The sequence below is a fragment of the Buteo buteo genome, chromosome 7 (assembly GCF_964188355.1).
Source record: "Buteo buteo chromosome 7, bButBut1.hap1.1, whole genome shotgun sequence".
In the NCBI taxonomy this organism is placed as follows: Eukaryota; Metazoa; Chordata; class Aves; order Accipitriformes; family Accipitridae; genus Buteo; species Buteo buteo.
In genome coordinates, this window is record NC_134177.1 from 43,057,595 (window position 1) to 43,077,020 (window position 19,426).

At 41.9% G+C, this 19,426-nt stretch overlaps 2 protein-coding genes across 4 annotated transcripts; one reads left to right on the plus strand and one right to left on the minus strand.

Moving 5' to 3' along the window:
- Nucleotides 1–73: 73 nt before the first annotated feature.
- CTNS (cystinosin, lysosomal cystine transporter) lies at nucleotides 74–8,599 on the minus strand. Of its 2 annotated transcripts, none has more exons than XM_075032854.1 (11): nucleotides 8,464–8,599; nucleotides 7,943–8,016; nucleotides 6,743–6,821; nucleotides 5,413–5,497; nucleotides 5,217–5,320; nucleotides 4,084–4,215; nucleotides 3,209–3,308; nucleotides 2,995–3,114; nucleotides 1,708–1,878; nucleotides 1,377–1,494; nucleotides 74–998 (listed from the first exon to the last, which is right to left on the minus strand). In XM_075032854.1, the coding sequence occupies exons 2-11, from the start codon at nucleotides 8,004–8,006 to the stop codon at nucleotides 868–870; spliced, it is 1,104 nt and encodes a 367-aa protein (XP_074888955.1). In that variant the 5' UTR covers nucleotides 8,007–8,016; nucleotides 8,464–8,599; the 3' UTR covers nucleotides 74–867. The 2 variants fall into 2 exon arrangements, with proteins under 2 accessions (XP_074888955.1, XP_074888957.1); XM_075032856.1 differs by lacking the exon at nucleotides 8,464–8,599 and adding an exon at nucleotides 8,206–8,273.
- SHPK (sedoheptulokinase) lies at nucleotides 8,581–19,389 on the plus strand. Of its 2 annotated transcripts, XM_075032850.1 has the most exons (8): nucleotides 8,581–9,227; nucleotides 10,493–10,634; nucleotides 13,414–13,597; nucleotides 14,801–14,953; nucleotides 16,067–16,242; nucleotides 16,379–16,579; nucleotides 17,436–17,725; nucleotides 19,128–19,389. In XM_075032850.1, the coding sequence occupies exons 1-8, from the start codon at nucleotides 9,051–9,053 to the stop codon at nucleotides 19,338–19,340; spliced, it is 1,536 nt and encodes a 511-aa protein (XP_074888951.1). In that variant the 5' UTR covers nucleotides 8,581–9,050; the 3' UTR covers nucleotides 19,341–19,389. The 2 variants fall into 2 exon arrangements, with proteins under 2 accessions (XP_074888951.1, XP_074888952.1); XM_075032851.1 differs by lacking the exon at nucleotides 19,128–19,389 and having other exon boundaries at nucleotides 8,591–9,227; nucleotides 17,436–19,105.
- Nucleotides 19,390–19,426: the final 37 nt, after the last annotated feature.

Consider the following 19,426-nt stretch of genomic DNA (forward strand, 5'->3'; position numbering starts at 1 on the left):
TCAAGTAACTCAAGACCTTGATCTCTACCTAGAACATACTACATGTAGTTAGAAAGTTGCCCAGGAACAAAGCCATGTGTTTAAACTTTAATCACAAGGCTGGTAACATGATCTACTTAGAAATTATCTCTTTGATAAATCTTTAATCTTTGCCATCCCCTGTTTAGGATTCAAGGCATGTCAGTAGAACTGAGCAAAATGAAGTTAGTGCATGAGAAGTATTCAGATAAATCTGAGCACTTGTCTTGACACCTTTGAAAAAGCATTCAGTGAAATAAAAATAGTTTCTGCCACTTCTCAGTATTTTTATAGAGTTCAGGTTCTAGTATTTGTGTATTTGCTACCAACCTTATTCTTTTGTGTGCCACTACAGCTGTTAACAGTCAATTTGAGTGGTGTTCTACTGTGATCTGTCTGTGAGGAGGAGAGCAGCACTTAAATCCACAGTCTTCAGTCATTACATTAAGATATTAAGGGGTTGCTTAAACATGACCTCAGATTCCTGGAAGCCAGAACTCTGCTCTTTGTGCTTCACTTCCACTCAGAAGGACATCACTCCGGTCTTTCTCTTTCCTGTTGTTAATGGAAGAAAAGCCACGTGGTGCTTGGACAGCTCACATTAAGCTGCCTTTACAGCTTCAACAAGCATGAGTCCTCCATTTGCAAGTGGTGGCTAGATAGCTTGCTGTCCTTTAAGGCATCTGGCAATCAGCATTTGGTGAGGCAACAGCTTGTATTCCATACCAGAGAGGATCAAAGTACAGAGATCAGAATCAGTATTTCTGGTAACTGGCAGCAGGCATCTTGAAAGCCCTCAGCCAGGACAGGGGCAAGTTCCATTTAAAGTTTTTATCTTCTCAAGTGATGTTATTCACAAGGTTCGTACCCTCGTCTCCTATATAGGCAGTAGTGCTGGACCATAAAAACAATATCAAAGATGATGGAGAAAACACCCAGGCCAAACTTGGTTGGGTCTCCAAAGATTAACTTCCACTGATCTGTCAAACACAAAATTAGAGAGTTAAGACTAACTCCTCAAGTGCAGTCTTGTCTCAAGACTACAAGGTCATGCCATACATATTAGAGAAGTTCATGTTTATTACATGGACTGCTTAGACACACCTTAAGACTGACTGTGGTGTACATCTTATGCATAGCTAATTAATAACTGTTCCTGTGGTTTCTTCAGAATAGCTATTTCATTTTCTATCTTGAAGGAATACAAACAGATTCTTCATTCTTAGTATAAGAACAGCTACCCACACTATAGCACAAACATCATTCTCCCAAGATAACCTACCAGTTTATATCTGGTTTGTAGCAGGATTCTCCCACCCCATTAAAAAAAGGCCCCACCACCTCAGTTCCAGCCTTACCATTGTTGTATGACTGCAAAAACATCTGGAGGAGGCTGAAGCTTCCACCAGTGAAGTCTAGTAATACATTTCCAATGCTCCATCCCTCAGTACTCTTCCGACGGAAGTTCATGTATGCCTGACAGTGTAACAAGAAGTTGGTCAGCATGTCACATACAAGCATTCTCAAGATTAACATTTAAAAAGCCTTCTGTATAACTATACTGGTTTTGTCACTAAAAGACTTAATAAATAATCACTGCTGGTTTAGTCTAGTCAGACTTTCAAGAGCATACACTACAAGCTTAGGGTGGCAGGAATATAGTATAAAAGCAGAAAAGTTCAGATTTACCTGTGGAAAATATTTTATCAGTGTGACTCCTAACTTAATGTAAGAGAAACAGAATAAGAACTGTAGCCATGTCATTTCCTCAGCTGCAGCAAGAAACAGTGTTGTAAATGTGAAGATCCATGCAAGTGCCAGTAGTCCAACAACAACTTTGGATACTTTCTGACCTGCTCTCTGAAAGAGAAATGCAGATACACTTAGACTGACCTAGGTCATACATCCCCAGACACACTGTAAGATAGAGAATATGCTCAGGACTACGCAAGGTTACAGTCCAAACCTGTTGTTGTACCAGTTAGGGTCATACCCCAAGGGAATTCTAAAATTAAATGAGTGCTACAGCAACCAGCTGTAGGTTTGCAAGAGCTGATGAGCAATACTCAACATCAATCATTTGGAACACCATTGTTCATGAGCAAGTGGGAAACAATACTGAGGCAGTATTCTTGAATATTTATGATGCCTATTATCAGTGCCACATCTGTACAATCTCCTGAGTTCAGTCTGATGATATCAAGAGTTCCTATATATGCAAAAGGCTGCTAATGCCATTATGGTAAAAGATTCATGGTTGTCTCCATGAGAAAAGACTCTTGTACCTAGCAGTGCTGACAAACGGGCTGTTACAGTTTTAGATTTACCATCACCAAAGGAAGCACCCTAAGAGAGAAACAGTTACCACATAGAGAAAATTGGCTGTTCAGATCAGAGGCTTTTACAATGGGAATTAAATAAAGAACAACCTATAACAATCAACAGGAATTAAAGAACCACCTGACTATAACAATCAGTCTCACCTGAAAAGGGTGAGAATTATAAAAGGGCCTTTGCAGCTGTTTTAGGAGAAAAGAAATTGAAAAAAGCTGAAAGTTCAAATTGCAGGGAATCCCTAAAGACCTCTCCTAGCTTGAAGAATGCTCCAAGTAGTGAGAAAACAGCAAAGCACATACCACCATTTGTACTGTGTAGAGTTCCAATATAAGTGCTGGCTAGAGATCTGTTTGGGAACTTTATGAACTTGGCTGTTTGCCTTAGTTATTTTCAGTCCTTAAGGAGTTTACTTATAAGCCCAGAACATCCATGAGGCTGAAGTAGCTAAGCTTACTGGAGTTGCTACTAGCTCAGGAAAGATTAAAGGCATCTGGATTGTGAAGCCTGACTTCTTGAAAGACCAATGAAAGTGCAATGAAGAGGACTTTGAAGTCCAAGAGGAGTGGACGGTGAGTGGTGAGGTGCCCGGCAGAGGGAGCTCTGCCAGAGCTGACAGGTCAGACCAGCATTGAGACTTACCTCGTAGATGCAGCACTGAATTACAACGAGGAGAGTTAGAGCTACTGCGTGGAGACTGAAGAAAACATCATTGATAGCCACAGGGTTCACCCCACTGGGATAACTGACTAAGAATTCCTCCTAAATGTAAGAGAAACCAAAACCAGCCAAATGCCTTAACTGCCTTCTGTAGATACCCACCCCCCAGCAAGTATTAAGAGATAATTATGCTTACCTTAATAAAGGGAATCCAGAAGAGTCCAACATTAAATACACTGTATGCTATAAAGCCGGTAAGGTTTAACGCTATAAAGTCAAAGCTTAATCCAACAACACTAGAGAAGTAGGGGGAAAAAAGAAAAATGTATGAGAAATATGCATCAGAGCATTACAGCCAATTCAAGGGACAAGTTGACCCTAGAATGTACTGATTTATAAGCAATTTTTGATGTAAGCGAAAGCTGCAGGCATTGTGACAATATGATGCTGTGAGTTCATCAGGAAGCAAGGTGAAATATCCCTCATACGCCATGCACTGGTACTCAAAACAGCTCTCACTGACAAGGTTGTGTCCCTGCTGTTTAACTTCACCCCTCCATGAGCTCAGCTAGTCTGATAAAACTATTCCAGCCTGAATCCATAGACGCAGTAGTGCATCTTTGCTTAAAACAAATGCTTTAGTTTCGATATATAATAATGTTTCTACTTAGTCACCTAGTTTAAAGGGAGCTGGCCTAATCACAACACTAAAGAGCTGTCTGATAGGCAGCTTACAAGGTAAGTAATCTTTGAAGGTGGTCATCACAATTGGCTCAGCCAGGTGATTTACAACATGACACCAAAGGGAATGGAGAAGTCTCCTCTATCACAAATTAGTATTGTATGCCAAACTATGGGATTAGGTGTCTGTAAGATGCACTTAGTTTCCTATGACCTGCATACATAAAAGCTCACTGGGGCTGCATTCATTCAGGCCCTGTCTTTGCCTTGTTTTTTTCCCTAGTCTTTCCATGCATAATTCACAATAACCAGGATGGATGTAACTGAAGCTAGGAACACGATTTGCAGAAGTGCTTAAGTGACTTGCAAACACACCTTAAGTCTCTTTACCTTTTTCGTCGCCAGTTCTCAAAGAGTTGAGGATAAAAGGAGATAGACCAGGCAAGGAAATAGATCCAGCCAATCACCTCATCAGCATATCTCACCACGATGCTATGAATCACTTGAAATTGAATCCTAGGTCTGATGGTTAATGCAAACAGAATTAGTTAATTGGTCTGTTCACATTTTTTCCAGCAGATTTTGCTTTGTTCTGCTTTGAGAGAGAAAACAGAGTCCAGGTGTTGAGACAAGACAATAAAGATTCAGAGTTGGTTTCAGTAGAGTTGCTTCCCTTTTCTTTTAGTGTCCTTGTTATGTTTAGGGCATCTCCCACTCCTATCTTCAATCTACCCTTTCCTTCTTGTCTCATTCTTTCCTTTCCCTTCTTTTAGAACAGAAATCTTCAAAAAGGTCATCTTGTGCCTATGGCTTCCACTCTCTTAGCATGAGATCTGTTATGCAAGAGCAGAGTTTCACTTTTCACGCTCTGCCAGCAAAGCTTCATGATTGCGCCTGCCCTGTTGAGCATTTCATGTGCTTACCTCTGCATTTGCTTTGAGTCTTAAAAGCAGAAGCAAAATGAGGAAGTAAAACAGGAGCACTCTGTTGCTCAGCAGCATCTGGGCAACAAGCACATACAATCCACCTCTCTCCATCTTGCTAGACTGTTTTCATACTAGGGAGGACTGGCATCTGTGAAAAGAGGGCTCCCCTAACTATAAAGTAAAACGCCTGTATCTCATGGTAGTTATGTGGGCACACAGCTGCATCAGGCTATTAGCCCTCCAGAACAAGTTCTGCACAGTAAGAATAGTATCCCACTGGACATTTACAACCAAATGCTTCCTGGATCAGAAAAGCTGACATGTAGTTTTGATACTTTTGGGAGGGGTTATTAAAACCAGACTAAGGAGCCATGAGAACTCACAATCTAGTAATGAAATCTAACATACCAAGACTATCGCTCTGCTTCCATACCCTGTATTTATCTGAATACCTTGAGGATTGCTGGAGGGTCACCACATCTTCTCAACTACATACCACCCCGTGTCCCATTAACTATTTAACTATAAGGAGGGAATAGTTACCCAAAGTTTAGGAAGCTGTAGGATAGTAAATGGAACTAAAAACCAGTTTCTCACCCAGTTAAGTTGGAATTAATGGTATAAAGATAAACTGTTACTTGTCCAACATCATCTGCTTTCACTTGGAAGTCTGCTTTAGTGTGACCTGCAGGCAATTGTACCTGCAAGGCAAAGTGGAGGGAAGAAAGAGGAGAGTTGCACCATACTAACGGTAGGCTTTTCCATAAGGTCATAAGTCTGTTCTGTCACTTACTTCATCAGGCAGTTCAACAATGGTTCTGTGTTTTGATGAGTGTGTAATATTAAGAGTTATGACCAGGGTCTCATTTAATGGAGCCCTGTGAAAGCAGAAAAAACAAGTTAGACCTGTGCCTGAGTTCACAAAGATTGCTTCAGGGCTGCACAACAGTATTTGCTAAATCCTCACAGCTATTGCAAGCATAATTAACAGACCATACACAACAGTACCTACCTAGTACTCAGGAACACCAGCACCAAAATATGTTAGCACTGTACTATTTCTTTTACCTGAACTAGTGACAGGCACTAGACAGTTATATAGCCATGTTTTAACTCCCTCTTCTCTACACAGGTGGCAGAGCAAAGTCATTGCCACCTGAATCCTATTGTTGTGCTTGTTAACCCTTTGTTGGTAAAGAGGGGCAGAAATGATGATCATGTACTTGGGGTGATGAGGGGCAGAAATTATAGCAGTGCAGCAAGACAAAACCAAAACCACTCTCAAATAAAAACCCTCCAAGTGACATAGTCCTGCACAGCTCTCCCAGAGAACTCCACTGAGCATTTGTCCAGGAGGTTTAATTGCACAGCAGCACATAAAATATCATAAGGTTCAAATGCCTTTACTTGTCCATGAAAAAAGTTACAATAACACACTTTGTTTGCAAAAATAAAAGTTCTAGACTGTTGCAGCCATCTTTTGCTATTGTCCTCTTTATCACAATTCTTGCATTTTCATCTGACTGTTCCCTTTACTCAAACTTTGAGATCCCAAAGGGGAGGGGTGCAGGTGTTTAACAATGCTTTCCTAGGAAGAGGCTGACATAGAAAAAACATGGGTAAACAATGCACTGTATTAAACAATGAGACTGAGGTGCATCAGCCTCCACTCTGGAGTAGCTGCATTTTTTTTTGCTAGAAATGGCGAGTTCTGTTCACTTGGTAAAGATTTTTGGTGATCCTTCTAGGAAATGCAAGTTTCTCTTAAGCATCAGTTTTAGAAATGGAGGAACTGCAAGTTCATTTATTGAAGACAGTTCAGTAAGCTAATATGGGGCAGACAGTATAAAACACCTTTTCCTGCTCAACTTCCTATACAAATGGCATGGGATATTGTCAAAGGCCAACCATACAAGGCTGTTTGTGAGAATGCTGCCCTATCTTGGCCCATACTAGTACTAGGTGATGTAATAGTCTACAAGTGGCCAGTCACACCAATGACATTCACTCTGTATGAACAATTAACTGAGTCTGCAGGAAAGCCTTAAGTATATAGCCAAGTCCTACCCGCTTGCTTGGCCCCCGTTCCAAAGAGAAAGTAAAGATGCAATCATGACTTTTACCTCAGAGATATAGTGACATTTGTTGAACTTCCACTTTCTAAGGAAACCACTTCGGGGACAGACAATACAATGACTCCATCTGGGGGGGGAAAAACACCCAAACAAACAGACAACCAAAAAACCCACACAAATCTCAATTACTATGAACGACGAATAGCTCCTTTAGAAGAACTACCTACTTTCTTTTGTGATAGAAACATTTTGTCCATTGGTACCTCCAATGTCAGTTTAATAAAATTAGTACACATGATAAACAGCAAGAAAACTACAGCTTATTTCAAGGCGACTAAACAACTTAAAAGGAGAAGTAAATAACTGTCACTTGAACATGTCACAAGGAAGCAATTTACATATTTGAAGTGCAACAAAAGCTCATGCTAAGAAAAGGCTATAGGTACTTCAAACCCACACAAATTGTTTCTTGATGTGATCCTAGTAACTTAGGAGTCGTAAATGCCCAAAATTTAGTTGAAAATTGTTTCTTAGGTCACAAGTTCAAACCAGGTACCCAGACGTTCAAGAGAATGTACATTTACTATCTTAATACTTCAGGAATCACAAGCACCTTACTATAGTGCTCTGAAATATTGCTATTAAAGGGTACACTTTACAACAATTCAGCCAAGTTGTACCACATCATGCTTTAAGAGAGGTCGAGATTCCAAGTGCCAATACAACTGATATCAAAACCATAAACTGGTCACATCTCAACAGTTTTGACATCTGGAATCCAAGTCTATTCTATTCACTCTATGTTTAAAGGAGACAAGAGACAAGAGGAAGAACAAAGAGCTATATAAAAATAAAACCAGAAATGGAGAGATAAACAGGCTGCCACGGACACTTTTTATTTTCTTGTTGTCATATATGACACAGCTTTCTTAAGAAGTTATTTAAGTGCAAGAGAGCTCTCCAGTTCACCACTGACTGCACCACAGACAGTATTTAATCTGCTTCTGCAGAGGTGAGTTCAGAGCACAAGGCGAGTGCTCCGTCACAACAGTACCTCAGCATAGCACTCTCTGTGTACGAGCACACCAAGCCAAAGGTAATGTGTGAAAGAAGACACAGGCACAGGTCTCCCCAGAGAGGCTTGATGGGGATACTGCAGAGCAGCCCTCTTCCACCTCTTACTGGTCTGGAGCTGCCTCCTGCCTAGGGGAGCCCTGTGGGCCCAAGCTGGGGTGACCAAACACTCACCGCCAGGCCCCAGCAGCACAAGCGAGAGGTACAGCAGAGTAGGGAGCAGGTATTGCATCCTCATGGCGGACAAGCTGCAGAAAAAGCGAGGAGGCTTTGCTCAGGACACACACGTTTTGAGAAGGCACCAGCCCATCCCCTCCGCTGGCAGCTCCCTGCAATGGTTCCCTCCCCAGCCCGCCTGAGAGACCCTCAGCACCCCCGAGAGAGCACCAGTCTTTCAGTCCCTCTCTCTGCCCAGACTCCTCCAGGGACATCTTTACCTCACAGCTTATGCCACTCCCGCCACACAGAGCTACCGCTCCCTGAGGGATTCCCCCCCGCCCCCAGCGCGGGACTACAAGTCTCAGCAGCCACCGCGTCTCCACCAGCGCCCCCACCACCACCCCAGCAGCGCGGTGCACGCTGGGACTTGTAGTCCCCGCCGTCCTTCCCTCAGGAGGCACGGTGAAGCGGGGCCATCCCACGCTTTATAGGGTGCGCTAATACCGAGGCAGCAGTACCGATGAGAGGACGCCTACCTCCGTCCCGCACCGCAGCTCCGTCCCACACAACCCCGGCTCTTCCCTTTTCAGCTTCTCACGTGAGGCAGCCGCCTATTAACTTCCCGCCCCGCGCGTATCGCGCCGGTGCGGCCGCCCTCGGGTGCCATCTTGGGTGTGGCAGGGCGGGTTGGGCGCTGGGCCGGTGCCGGCGAGTCTGTGAGGAGGGAGAGCTGGGAGCAGAGGGAGGGCTCGTCGCTTTGGTTGTTTTTTGTTTTTTTAAGTTTCTTGTGAAGCTGCGTAGGTCATCGCGGAGGGCTGGGGAAGGGACGGTTTGTCACGCTCAAGATGGAGGGATAGTGCTCAGGTGCTGCTGAGGGGAGACATCTTCAGCCAGAGGGCAAAGTCCAGGCCGCTTTACCAGCCCAGTTTGCCCAGTCTCTGCGCGCTACTGGGGTTGGAGCCCGCACTGCTTGTGCCCTCGGCACCCTTGGCTTTTGGGGCAGGTGCCGCCTCAGGGACAGCAAGGAGTAGTGTGGGGCTCAGCATGGTGGGTGTCGGTCTGGCCCCCATGTAGAGAGACCCGTGTGTGGTGGGGAAGGTGAAAATCCCTTCTACCTGTGGCCATGGCAGGCAGCAAGGCAGCAGGCAGGCCTGCTCCTGCCTGCGTCCTGGGCATAGACCTGGGCACGACATCGGTTAAGGCAGCCCTGTTGATGGGGGCAGAGCAAGGGCAGGTGGTGGCAGAGAGCTGCTCCAGGGAGACGCAGGCGCACACCAGTAGCCTGGAAGCTGGACCACAGGTAAGGGGTGGCAGATAGCGCTGCTGGCAATTTCAGGATACTGGCCTTGCCTTGTTGTGGCCGGGTTGTGTTGCTATGTTATGCAGACCTCAGTGGCTTTCCTGGCCTAGAATGGTGGAGATGGGTTGTTGCATGCGTCTGGAGGTCTGAAAGTAGAATTAAAGTGCTCTCTGCTTACTGTTCAAGAAAGTCAAGTAAAGCTGCTTGTTTTAAGACAGACCCAGGTTTTGAAAAGTTGCATAAGACAATCTAAAGCTGTTCTCCCATGAACCAACACCTTGTCTTCGACGTTTCCAGTCAGGAAACAGCAGCCACTTGCCAACTGGAAGAGTATTTTGTACTTTAATGTGAGATGGAATCATAACTGGAAATTCCCCATGGAAATAACCAGGAGCATGTAGTCCTGTTAAAGATCTTTACATTCATTGTGTTGGTCAGTCTAAGAAAAGATGAATCAGAATCATAAAAAATACGTATCAACGTTCCTCTGGCTGTGTATTGTAATGAGTCCAGGGGCTAATTTCTGAGCAAAGATACCAAACAGGCCAGCCCTCCTCCCTACAGTCATGTTTATGCAGCCAGAAGTATGTATGCACAGATTAGTTCATATCTATATGTAGACTGTATTTGAATACCTTTGCTTATAATCTTCATGCTGGTCTGTCACAAAGTAATCTGAATCTTTGAAGGTATGAAAGCTGGAATACAGCTTCTCTTGTGGTATGGTTTGGTCAGTTTGCAGAGTAGATCAGTTTGCTGGGCAGTTCTAGGAATAGAGTATCCAGAATCAAAGTATCAGCATCAAAATCACCAGTGAGTAGATAGGGAGGAGCTTTAGGAAGATGTAAGGGAGACTGCATGCCAGTCAGAACACACAGATAATCCTCTTTGTGAGGAAAAAGATGACTAATATATGAGGTGAACTAGTGAAAGCATGTAGTGAGTGTTAATGGATTTTAAAAGATAGAGTTGAGTATGGTAACTTAGAAAATTAAGAATTATTTGGCCTTCAGTTTAAGAGGCTGTTATCTAATTCTCAACTTAATAGTATTGGTTTTTAGTTTTTGTGGGTTTGTGGGGTTTTTTTCTTTTTTTTCTTTTTCTTTTTTCTTTTTTTTTCAATTTAGTAGTGAATGTTATTCTAATACATGCTAATAAGCTAAATGAATTCTGTTCTTCTCTTCTGACTAGAGTAGCCTTGTTTAATAAATACACTGAGTGAATCCTAATGGTTTCATGCTCAGAATAATGCTTTATGATTGCAGGGAATGGAGCAGAATGTCTGGAGAATAGTAAGAGCATTGAATGAATGCCTTGCTGCTCTACCTCAGCAGCAGCTTCAAAGAGTCAGTCATATTGGCATTTCAGGACAAATGCATGGGATTGTGTTTTGGAAAAGAGATAAAGGTAACGTTAATTCTTTGGCATCCCTGTTCAGAGTATTACGATGCAGAAAATGAAATTTTAACACTGAGATGGTTTGTAGGAAACTGCTGCATGTTCACTTTGGTCTTCCATAAAACAGAATTAACAGAAGATCTTCTGTGGGAATTTTGCTTTAATTACTGGAATTTCAGCTACCGACTATAGTTAACGATGTTGTTTACACAGATTAGTTAAAGGATTTAGTGTTATGAGATCCCTGCAGAGTCAGCACAATTATTAATACAAAGGAGGAATAACATCTCTGTGGCTTGTTTTTTGTTTGTCCATCATATGCTGTCTGCTGCCAGTTGAAACAACTTCTGCATCATGTGAATGACTTGGGGGCAGCGGGAATGTTGTTCACCTCATAAAACACTTAACTAGCTGTTGCCCAGTATCTCAATACCTTCTAGTGATTCTGCAGTAGCAGTATTAGCAGTTCTGTGTATGCCTTGAAAAATAAGCTATGCTTGATCTTTATGTTAGAATGTGCATAGCAGTAGCTATCCGACAGTGAATATCACTATGCTATTTTGAAGTGTTGTTTGAAAGTACAGGAGAAAAATTAAAGTTCAGTAAACAATGTTTTCAGTCCTCCCCCCCCCCCCAAATAATCTCAAGGCATTTTTTTCCTAGCAAGTCATCGACTGTCATGTTGCAATCACCTTGCTTCTTATGCTTCTGTTAGTAGGAGCTGAAAAAGGATTATAGTCATGATTCTGAATACTCAGCTGCTTGTAGAATGAAGGGCCAAGACCTCAGAAACAAAATCAGCCACAGTAAGATAGTCACATGAGTCTTGATTGTGCACATACTCAAATAATCTTTGTGACAGTGAGGATGTTTGAAAAATTCAGGCCTTGGATTGCCAGCCCTGTGAGGTAGGGATGGATTATCTTCTTGGCTAACATCCTATAAACCTACTGAAGTCTAAGACTTTCAGAATGTGGTTCCATGTCTTCTTTCTCTTTACCTTATGATGCACACATCTGAACAATTATATAAGTCTTATAATAATAGGAGTTACACAGATTAAGCAAAGGTTTATTGTAAACCACAGAATAGATTTCCCAAAAGTGCTGGTCACTGCCTGTCAAAAGTTGTCAGGGTATTAATTGCTTTAAGAGACACTATGCTATTCATTGCTGGCTGTAATTTTACGTTAAATACAAAAATTATTATAAAGAAAGAAATCCAAAGGCTGATGGACTGAAGGAGCTGTTGCTTGCTTTCCAGCTGTCCCAAGGGCTGCATAACAAAGCTTCCTGGGTTCATGGTAGACATAGATTCTTATGCCATATTGGTTAATATTTTATTTGCTAAAGCCACATGCCACTTTTGTTTCATTTCTATCAAGTGAAAGAGGGTGTTTGCTTTCACTTGTTTTGAGTAGACTAAGTGAATCCTTGCCCTTTGGGACACAAATTACATTTTTAATAGCATCCTTTAGGGTTAGATTTATGGTTAATAATATTTCTTAGAATCCATTTAAAACTAGGAAGGCAAACCAATTGGAAATCCAGTTCAAACAGACTTGATAGAACAGGGAATTAAGGGAACCAAGAAAAAGTACATGTTTTCTTTGCATGTTTCACATAGTACTTCCCAGCTTTCATGGCTGCTTTTTACTGTATGAGTGTAACTTCAAATCCCTGTATTCAGCCCAAGACAGACTCTTCTAGCTATATTTGTGCTAGTCAGTTAAGCAGCCAGGTCTCTTTTCTGACCTGTAGGACAAGGGGCACAGCACAGCTTGAAACTCGGCTCCCATCGCCAGCCAAAAACCAAAAGGTTGCTTCAGTTTCGGAGCCAGCTGGAGACAGCATGTATCCCCACACTGTGGCCAGACATCACCTGGAAGAGCAGTAGTTGTCAGAGGCCAAAGCTGTGCCGTGGAGTGTGCTAGCAAACATCACATGACAGTGCTTGAGCTCAGCCTCTGCACAGTCTGCTGCTCTGCCAGGACCGTATACTGCCTTTGCAGGACTGCTTGTGGTGAGCATGTCAGGGCAGGAGGTAGTGCCCTGGACTGAAGCAATAGCAGACATTGCTGAGAAAGCTTTGAGAAGTTGCCATAATTTAGCTGAGGCCTTCACATGAAAGAATGTGAAGGTTTCATCAAAGGTGTAGCGTTTTCTGTTCAAAATGAGCATGTTGGCTGGTAAAACTGAATTAAACCCTATTCTACCTTTGGTGAAGCTTTGTTGCATAGCACAGGGGAGGGATACTCTTTAGTACTTTGCAGTCTGTTGCTTAATACATATAGATCCAGGTTTCTTGTTGCTTTGGCTCAAAAGGCGATGAAACTATGTGCTATCCATCATAGGCAGTTCGTTACTAATACAGCCTCTAGGTCATGACACAGCAGATCCCAGATAAGGTTTATATGTGAGAGCTGTCATATCAGCTCATTACCTCCCATAGCAGAACCATGATTATTTTTTTTTGTGGGTCATCTGTTATTTGAGTTGTATTATTAATATCTCAAGGTGCAAGCTGCTTCTTCCTCTAGACACTAGGAGTGCTTATAGAGAAGGGAAGGCCTTGCATACCATTCTGTTTTAGCAAGGGATGACTGGCATTATGACGTTATCTAGGGCTGAAAACTATGACTAATTAATTTGATTACAGTCACTACTGGCTCTCTTTCTGCTTTTTTCCAATATATTTGATAAATTATCAAGGGTGTCCAGAAATGAAGAATGCCAGGCAGACTACACTGCAAGGAGTCACTGGACTTCTCAGATACTGTGTGTTTCAGGTTGCAAGTGGACAGAGTGTGGTACAGGCCCTACCTTTGAGCCGGAGGAGGTCAGTCATCTGATTACTTGGCAAGATGGCCGCTGCAGTCCCACCTTCCTCTCTTCTCTTCCTCTGCCACAGTCACATATCAGCTTGGCTACAGGATTTGGGTGTGCCACAGTCTACTGGTATTTAAAGAAGAGGTACATCAAGCTGTTTCACTGGCAGTTTCTCATCTTGAATTTATGTGACAACTAGTATTCCTCTAGCATGTTAAATGCCACTACAGGCTGAGGAGCTGTGTTTCTCTGTAATCATAATATTGATTAAGTAGTCAAAGAATATTTAAAATGTCAGTATTCAATATAAACTATACGCAACTGAGCACACAAGAGTCTATGACCTCATAAAAATAGTACAGATCTCTTTAAGAAAGAGAAAGGCTTTTGGCCATATAGTAACAGAAGCCTTAAAGTATCATAGAACAATTCTAGTCCGTCCTACCGCTCAGAGGAGCTCTGCTAATGCAGTTTGAACACTATAATTTTGCCTTGTGCGGAGTGTGAAAAGTACAAACATGCCTAAAACAGTAACAGAGTTGCTTTGTCTGGTTACTGCCAGATGCTAAAACAAACAGTCCCTAAATTAATTTCAGTTCCTTCCTTCCTTAGACACTGAGATCCCTATGAGGTGTTAGGAATGGTCTGCTTTGTTGTGGCATGTTTGCAGAGGATATAATCTTTCACTTAAGGCTTGGCATCAGCAACATTTGCACTTCAGTTTCATCTGCAGTATGCTATGTTTCTCAAAGAGCCAGTGTCTTTCTCTGCAATGAGTTCAGGTTCAATAAATGGGGAAGAACTTACTAGATCTTGGTTTCTTCCAGTGTGTGCCCAGAAAATATATGGACCATGGCATGATCTTGCTTTAGAGCTGTATAAATGAGTCCAGCTGCTTTGTTTTGTTCCTGTTTTGTTTCACCATTTGGTACATTTGTATTCATATAATTTGTGGATCTTAGAGCAACTGCAGGAATTTACCTGTTTTTCTGAAATGCTCCAGGATCAACAAGGTGACATATTTTTGTGCAAACAATTACTACCTTCGTGGTAACTTTTGCAATGGCGTGCTTTTGAACCTAGACGACTCATTCCTTAAAGCTGCCATCTCTCCATCTTCCAGCATGAGATAAGTATTGCTGCTGTGGTAACAGCTTGGAAAACAAATTCCATTTAAAAAAACCAAACCAAAACAACAAAATGCAGGTTGATCACTGAAGGTGGCTGTTTCATTTTTAGATAGGACCACACATGTCTGAAGTTCACTGTAGCAATGGAAGTAATCTTGCTCCCACTGCCTTAAAGCACCCCTTATTGTTTTTGTTTTTAAAATGTTTTGTTTAAAAGTCCAGATTTTCTGAAGTCTTATGATGCAGCTGGCACTATCCATGACTATGTGGTTGCCATGTTGTGTGGCCTGAAGAAGCCATTGATGTCCATCCAGAATGCTACCAGCTGGGGATATTTTAATTCCAGAAGCAAAAGCTGGAATACTGACATGTAAGTGCTAAGGTCATTCAGTGGGTTTTGTGCATTGCTTGTGTCAGGCAATGTGAACGCCTCTTTGGGCCCTAAGTATGAATGCGCTACAGATAAAAAGGGATTGAAAGTTACTCCTGATCAATTGTGGTATGGCCTGTACTGAAAACTATTGAGAGTTTGCTCTGGTTTGTAAGGTATATATGTTTAAATTATATAAAATCTGGCACGGTGTTTTTAGAAATACCTAAGACAGCGGTGCTGAGAGACTCGTTATTGAGGCCTTGTATACCAAACTGTTCTCTCTCTTTCTGTGGTGGTATGGATGGACAAGTGCAGACTGCAGCCAAGGTGTTATCTGTGATGGTAAAAGACAGTTATTGCTCCCTAGTTCTTTCAGCTGAGCTCCTTCATAACTACTAAGACTTACTTGTGATAATACCTAAGAGTTGTTAGGCTACAGGAAGTCTTACAGGGAATCAGTTTGGGGTTTTATTTACTTATTTATTTTAATGATTTGCTCTTTCAGGGCCGAGTGCTAAGGCCTTATATATTTCAGGGCTTAGGTTAGGCCAGGACTCCAAGGTGAAAAGATCTGCTCATGAAGGTATGAAAGAGTGACAGAAACTTGCATTTGGCCTACTGAACTTCTACTAATCTGATGTTGTTGCTGTAGCAATATAATGTATCTTGCAGCTGGTTGTGTAAGGAGTTTGTTGGACTTAACTCTTTGTGATTTGGTTTTGAACCACTAACTGCATGACAGCTTAAAGTTCTTTGATACCTAAAAGTTACTTCTTTTTGCTGTTTTTGTGATTGTTCCTTTACCCTGGAACTGCTTGTCCATATGACATCAGTAGGTTAAACTTGCTGAACATGTACTTCTGTATAATCTCAGGTAATCAGATTGCATATAAAGGAGAGCTATTCATCTAGACTATTCTAGTTTATCCAGCTCATTGAACTGGAATGCTGCCCCTGTCCAAGACAAAGTTTTCTAAATAGGTGAAAGCATCCATAAATCCAGCAGCCACAAATGTATGGCCAGGTTCATCTGTGACTTCAAAGAGGTCTTTGTAGTCATGCTGCACATGCCCATACTGCTTTCCTGCAATAATATTGTTCTGATTGCAGATTGAAAAAATCCGGCTTTCCTGTTCACTTGCTTCCAGAGGTGGGAGACCCTGGCAGTATTGCAGGCAGGACAATATGTGCATGGCATGGAATACCCAAAGGAGCAAAAGTAGGAATTGCTCTAGGAGATTTCCAGTGCTCTGTTTATTCCTGTCTGACTGAGAGGACTGATGCAGGTATGATAATTTTGGTATCTTACTTGGTTTTCTCATTGTCCTTCAGGGTATCCTAGTAAAACACTGATTTTTTTTTTTTATTATTATTTTTTTTTATTTTTTAATAATTTCTTTTCTTTTTTCTTTTGTGTTCTAGTTCTTAATATCAGTACCTCTGCTCAGCTGACTGTCTCAATGCCCTTGGGTTTCCAGCCTCCAGAGACACCAGATCCTTCCTCAGCTGTTACTTATTTTCCCTATTTCAATGGTGACTACCTGGCAGTGGCAGCATCACTTAACGGAGGCAATGTGCTAGCAACATTTGTGGACATGGTGGCACGGTGGACAGAAGAGCTAGGTAAGCTATTTCAAGGGTAGTTTAAGCTTAAAATTGAGGTTGAGCAGCAAGGTAAAAGGAAGCTAAGGCAAAGGAACAAGCCTAGAGCTGTTTTGTCATGCCATACAGGGAACAAGGATGTAACTCTTGGGTCATGCTTGCTAGATCTCTGGAATTTCCTGCTGAAGCTTATGAACATGCTGGGACAGTCATGCTTGGACTCCACATTAACATTGCCTCTAGGTTTTGGGTTTTCTTTTGTTTCAAGAATGCAAGAGAACTATTTTTTGCAAGTTTTTCAAAAGCAAAGGTCAGCAGTTTTGAGAACAGCCTCTAATTTTGTATGACTGCAGTCTAAAAGAGTCCCTTGATTAGATCAGTTGCTTTTTGCTGCATATTTTGCAGCACTCTAATGGATTTTAAGACTCAAACTCGTGTAATATCTTCCAAGAGCTTTATACATGGTCTTCACAGGTTTTTTCTAATAATCTCTTGGGTTTTGCAATACAGAAATAAGCTCTGAAATTGTTCTTTCAGTGAATACTTGAAGTGAACTTTGTATTCATGTGCAATCCAGCCACTGAAGCTGAAGTCTGCCATTAGTGCTGTTAAAGATGTTATTTCGTGTAAGTTAGCTCAGTGTAGGCAAACAGCTGTGTTACCAGGAAAGGCAGTTTCTGTAATCAGAAAAAGATATCTAGAATCTGTGATACTAGAAACAATTGGATGGGAGAACTGTGGTTCATAATCCTGGAAAAACAGTTACCTTTGGGACACGGAAAAAGATACACAATACTTTGCTGAACAGGTGGATCAGTGTCCGTTTTAAGTCTCTACATGTAAGAGGGATTAGTAACATGATGTTTCCTATCTGCAGGACTTCAGGTTCAGGAGCCTGCCATCTATACAAAGATAATCGAAGCAGCCTTGGCCCAAAATGACAGCAAACTCTCAGTCCACCCAACCGTATTTGGAGAGAGACACATTCCTGAGCAGTTGGCATCAGTGACCAATATTGCTGTCTCTGACCTCTCCCTGGGTCATGTAACCAGAGCTCTGTGTCGTGGCATTGTTGAAAACCTCTGTTCCATGTTACCTGTGCAGCACCTGATGGAGATGGGAGTAAGGAGGATTCTGGGGAGTGGGAGTGCCCTTGCCAGGAATGAGGTACTGAGGCAAGAAGTGGAAAGGATTTTTCCATGCCCTGTTGTTTACGGGAAGGATGTTGATGCTGCTGTGGGAGCTGCCATGGTGATGTTCCACAGAAAATAAAGTCATTGTCTGGAATGGCCTGAGATGCAGCTTCTTTTTTTTTTTTTCCCCCTGGCTTTACAGTGTTTCCTTTCACTTCCTTCACTTTTTCTGGAGTTGTATTCAACATGCAATCTTACTTATTACAGTGGAAAAACACCAACTTGTGTTTAATGTCCGCTTCTGGGTGTTCACATTTCATTGCTTTGTCATTGCCATTTGTGAAATAAGAAGTAATTATCACATTACATTTGACTGAGTGGTTAGGAAAGATCCATTAACTTTCTGCATAAAATGGTATTTCATGCAAGGTTCCTTTTGCTGGTAGGAAATAGGTTTAGAAGGACTAGGAAAGATGAGTAGCTGTCTGTAACTTAGTCTGATGTTTTCATTAGAGACTTCTTGTCCTTAAGCTGTCTCACAATATACATACATATAGGTAGCAGACCAGGATGTCAGCCTTGTTTGGGGAGTTCCGTGGCTCTTGCACAGAGTGAATGCCAGTCTTCACATGTTGCATGTTGTCTCTGTAAAAGACGGAATACAACCTTGATTTGAACATCAACAAAACAATCAAAATAAAGCATGGGGGATTATTTCTGTAGCTACCTAGGTCAGGTGCAGTGGACTAAGGTCAAAGGCATGGCTAGGCCAGTACCATGACTGGAGATGCCGAGCATGCAGGGCTTATATCCGTGGAAAATACATTTATAGGGTGGGAGGTAACTATTTTCCTTACTTGCCATACATAATTATTTTACATTTGTTTTTTGGATGGTAGAGTGGATCAGGGCCTCTCTGAAATGGTCAGAATTTGTCATAAACTGGAGGACCTGGCAAACTCAAGAGTTATAAAAGCCCAATTCATGTTACCTAGATACAACTTAATTACTTAGAAGCATCTATTTTGACTGAAATGTGGTTGTGTATCCCTATCTTGCACATCAGCAGCATCAGGTCTGACTTGTTTTTGTAGTGAGAAAGCTGTTCTGATATCTTAATTACAGACATGGACTAATTTCCATCTCCCTCCACCCTCCCTCCATGCATCTATTCCATGTTGTGTTTAGGGAACTACTGGCATGTATAGGAATTACAGAGAAAGTGTAGACTAGATTAAAGATTTTGTGAAAAGTCTGAATTTGTTTTATCTTGTTTTCTCTTTTATGTTGTTATAAAATATTTTTGTATCAACAGATCTGCTTTCATTTTATTGAATAACTGGAAAGAGCTGATAATAGTATTCCAGCATGCTGTTAACCATGAAATCAAGTGGTATTTGTTGCCAGAAGCTGGTAAAATTGTGGTCTGATTTTAGGTTCTATTAGCAAAGGCAAGACTATCTCTGACCTGCAGGCCAGCTTTGGATACGTCTTTAAGAACTCTAGCACATCTGCTGATGTTTTTCCATTTGCAGCGGTGGAGAGGGCTCTTCATTGGTAAAATTACTCTCAAGCACAGAAGTTGTAGAAAGCCTGTGCAGCATGTTGGATGCAGGCTCAAGAAAAAGGAATTCCTTCTTGTTTATTAGTGGCCTATTTTGATAAGCATTCACATCTCCTTATGAGCTTACACCTTTAAACCAGGTCCCTGCTGAGATGGAATATGGTATGTCCA

Coding starts and splice junctions, on each gene's coding strand:
- CTNS (XM_075032854.1), bottom strand. CDS start 8,006: ATGAGGATGCAATACCTGCTCCCTACTCTGCTGTACCTCTCGCTTGTG. Junction 1,879..2,994: donor TTCAGTGCTGCATCTACGAG/GTAAGTCTCAAT, acceptor TTTCTCTTTCAG/AGAGCAGGTCAGAAAGTATC. Junction 1,495..1,707: donor TGATAAAATATTTTCCACAG/GTAAATCTGAAC, acceptor TTACACTGTCAG/GCATACATGAACTTCCGTCG.
- SHPK (XM_075032850.1), top strand. CDS start 9,051: ATGGCAGGCAGCAAGGCAGCAGGCAGGCCTGCTCCTGCCTGCGTCCTG. Junction 16,243..16,378: donor GACTGAGAGGACTGATGCAG/GTATGATAATTT, acceptor TTTGTGTTCTAG/TTCTTAATATCAGTACCTCT. Junction 17,726..19,127: donor GTGCCCTTGCCAGGAATGAG/GTACTGAGGCAA, acceptor GTCTGATTTTAG/GTTCTATTAGCAAAGGCAAG.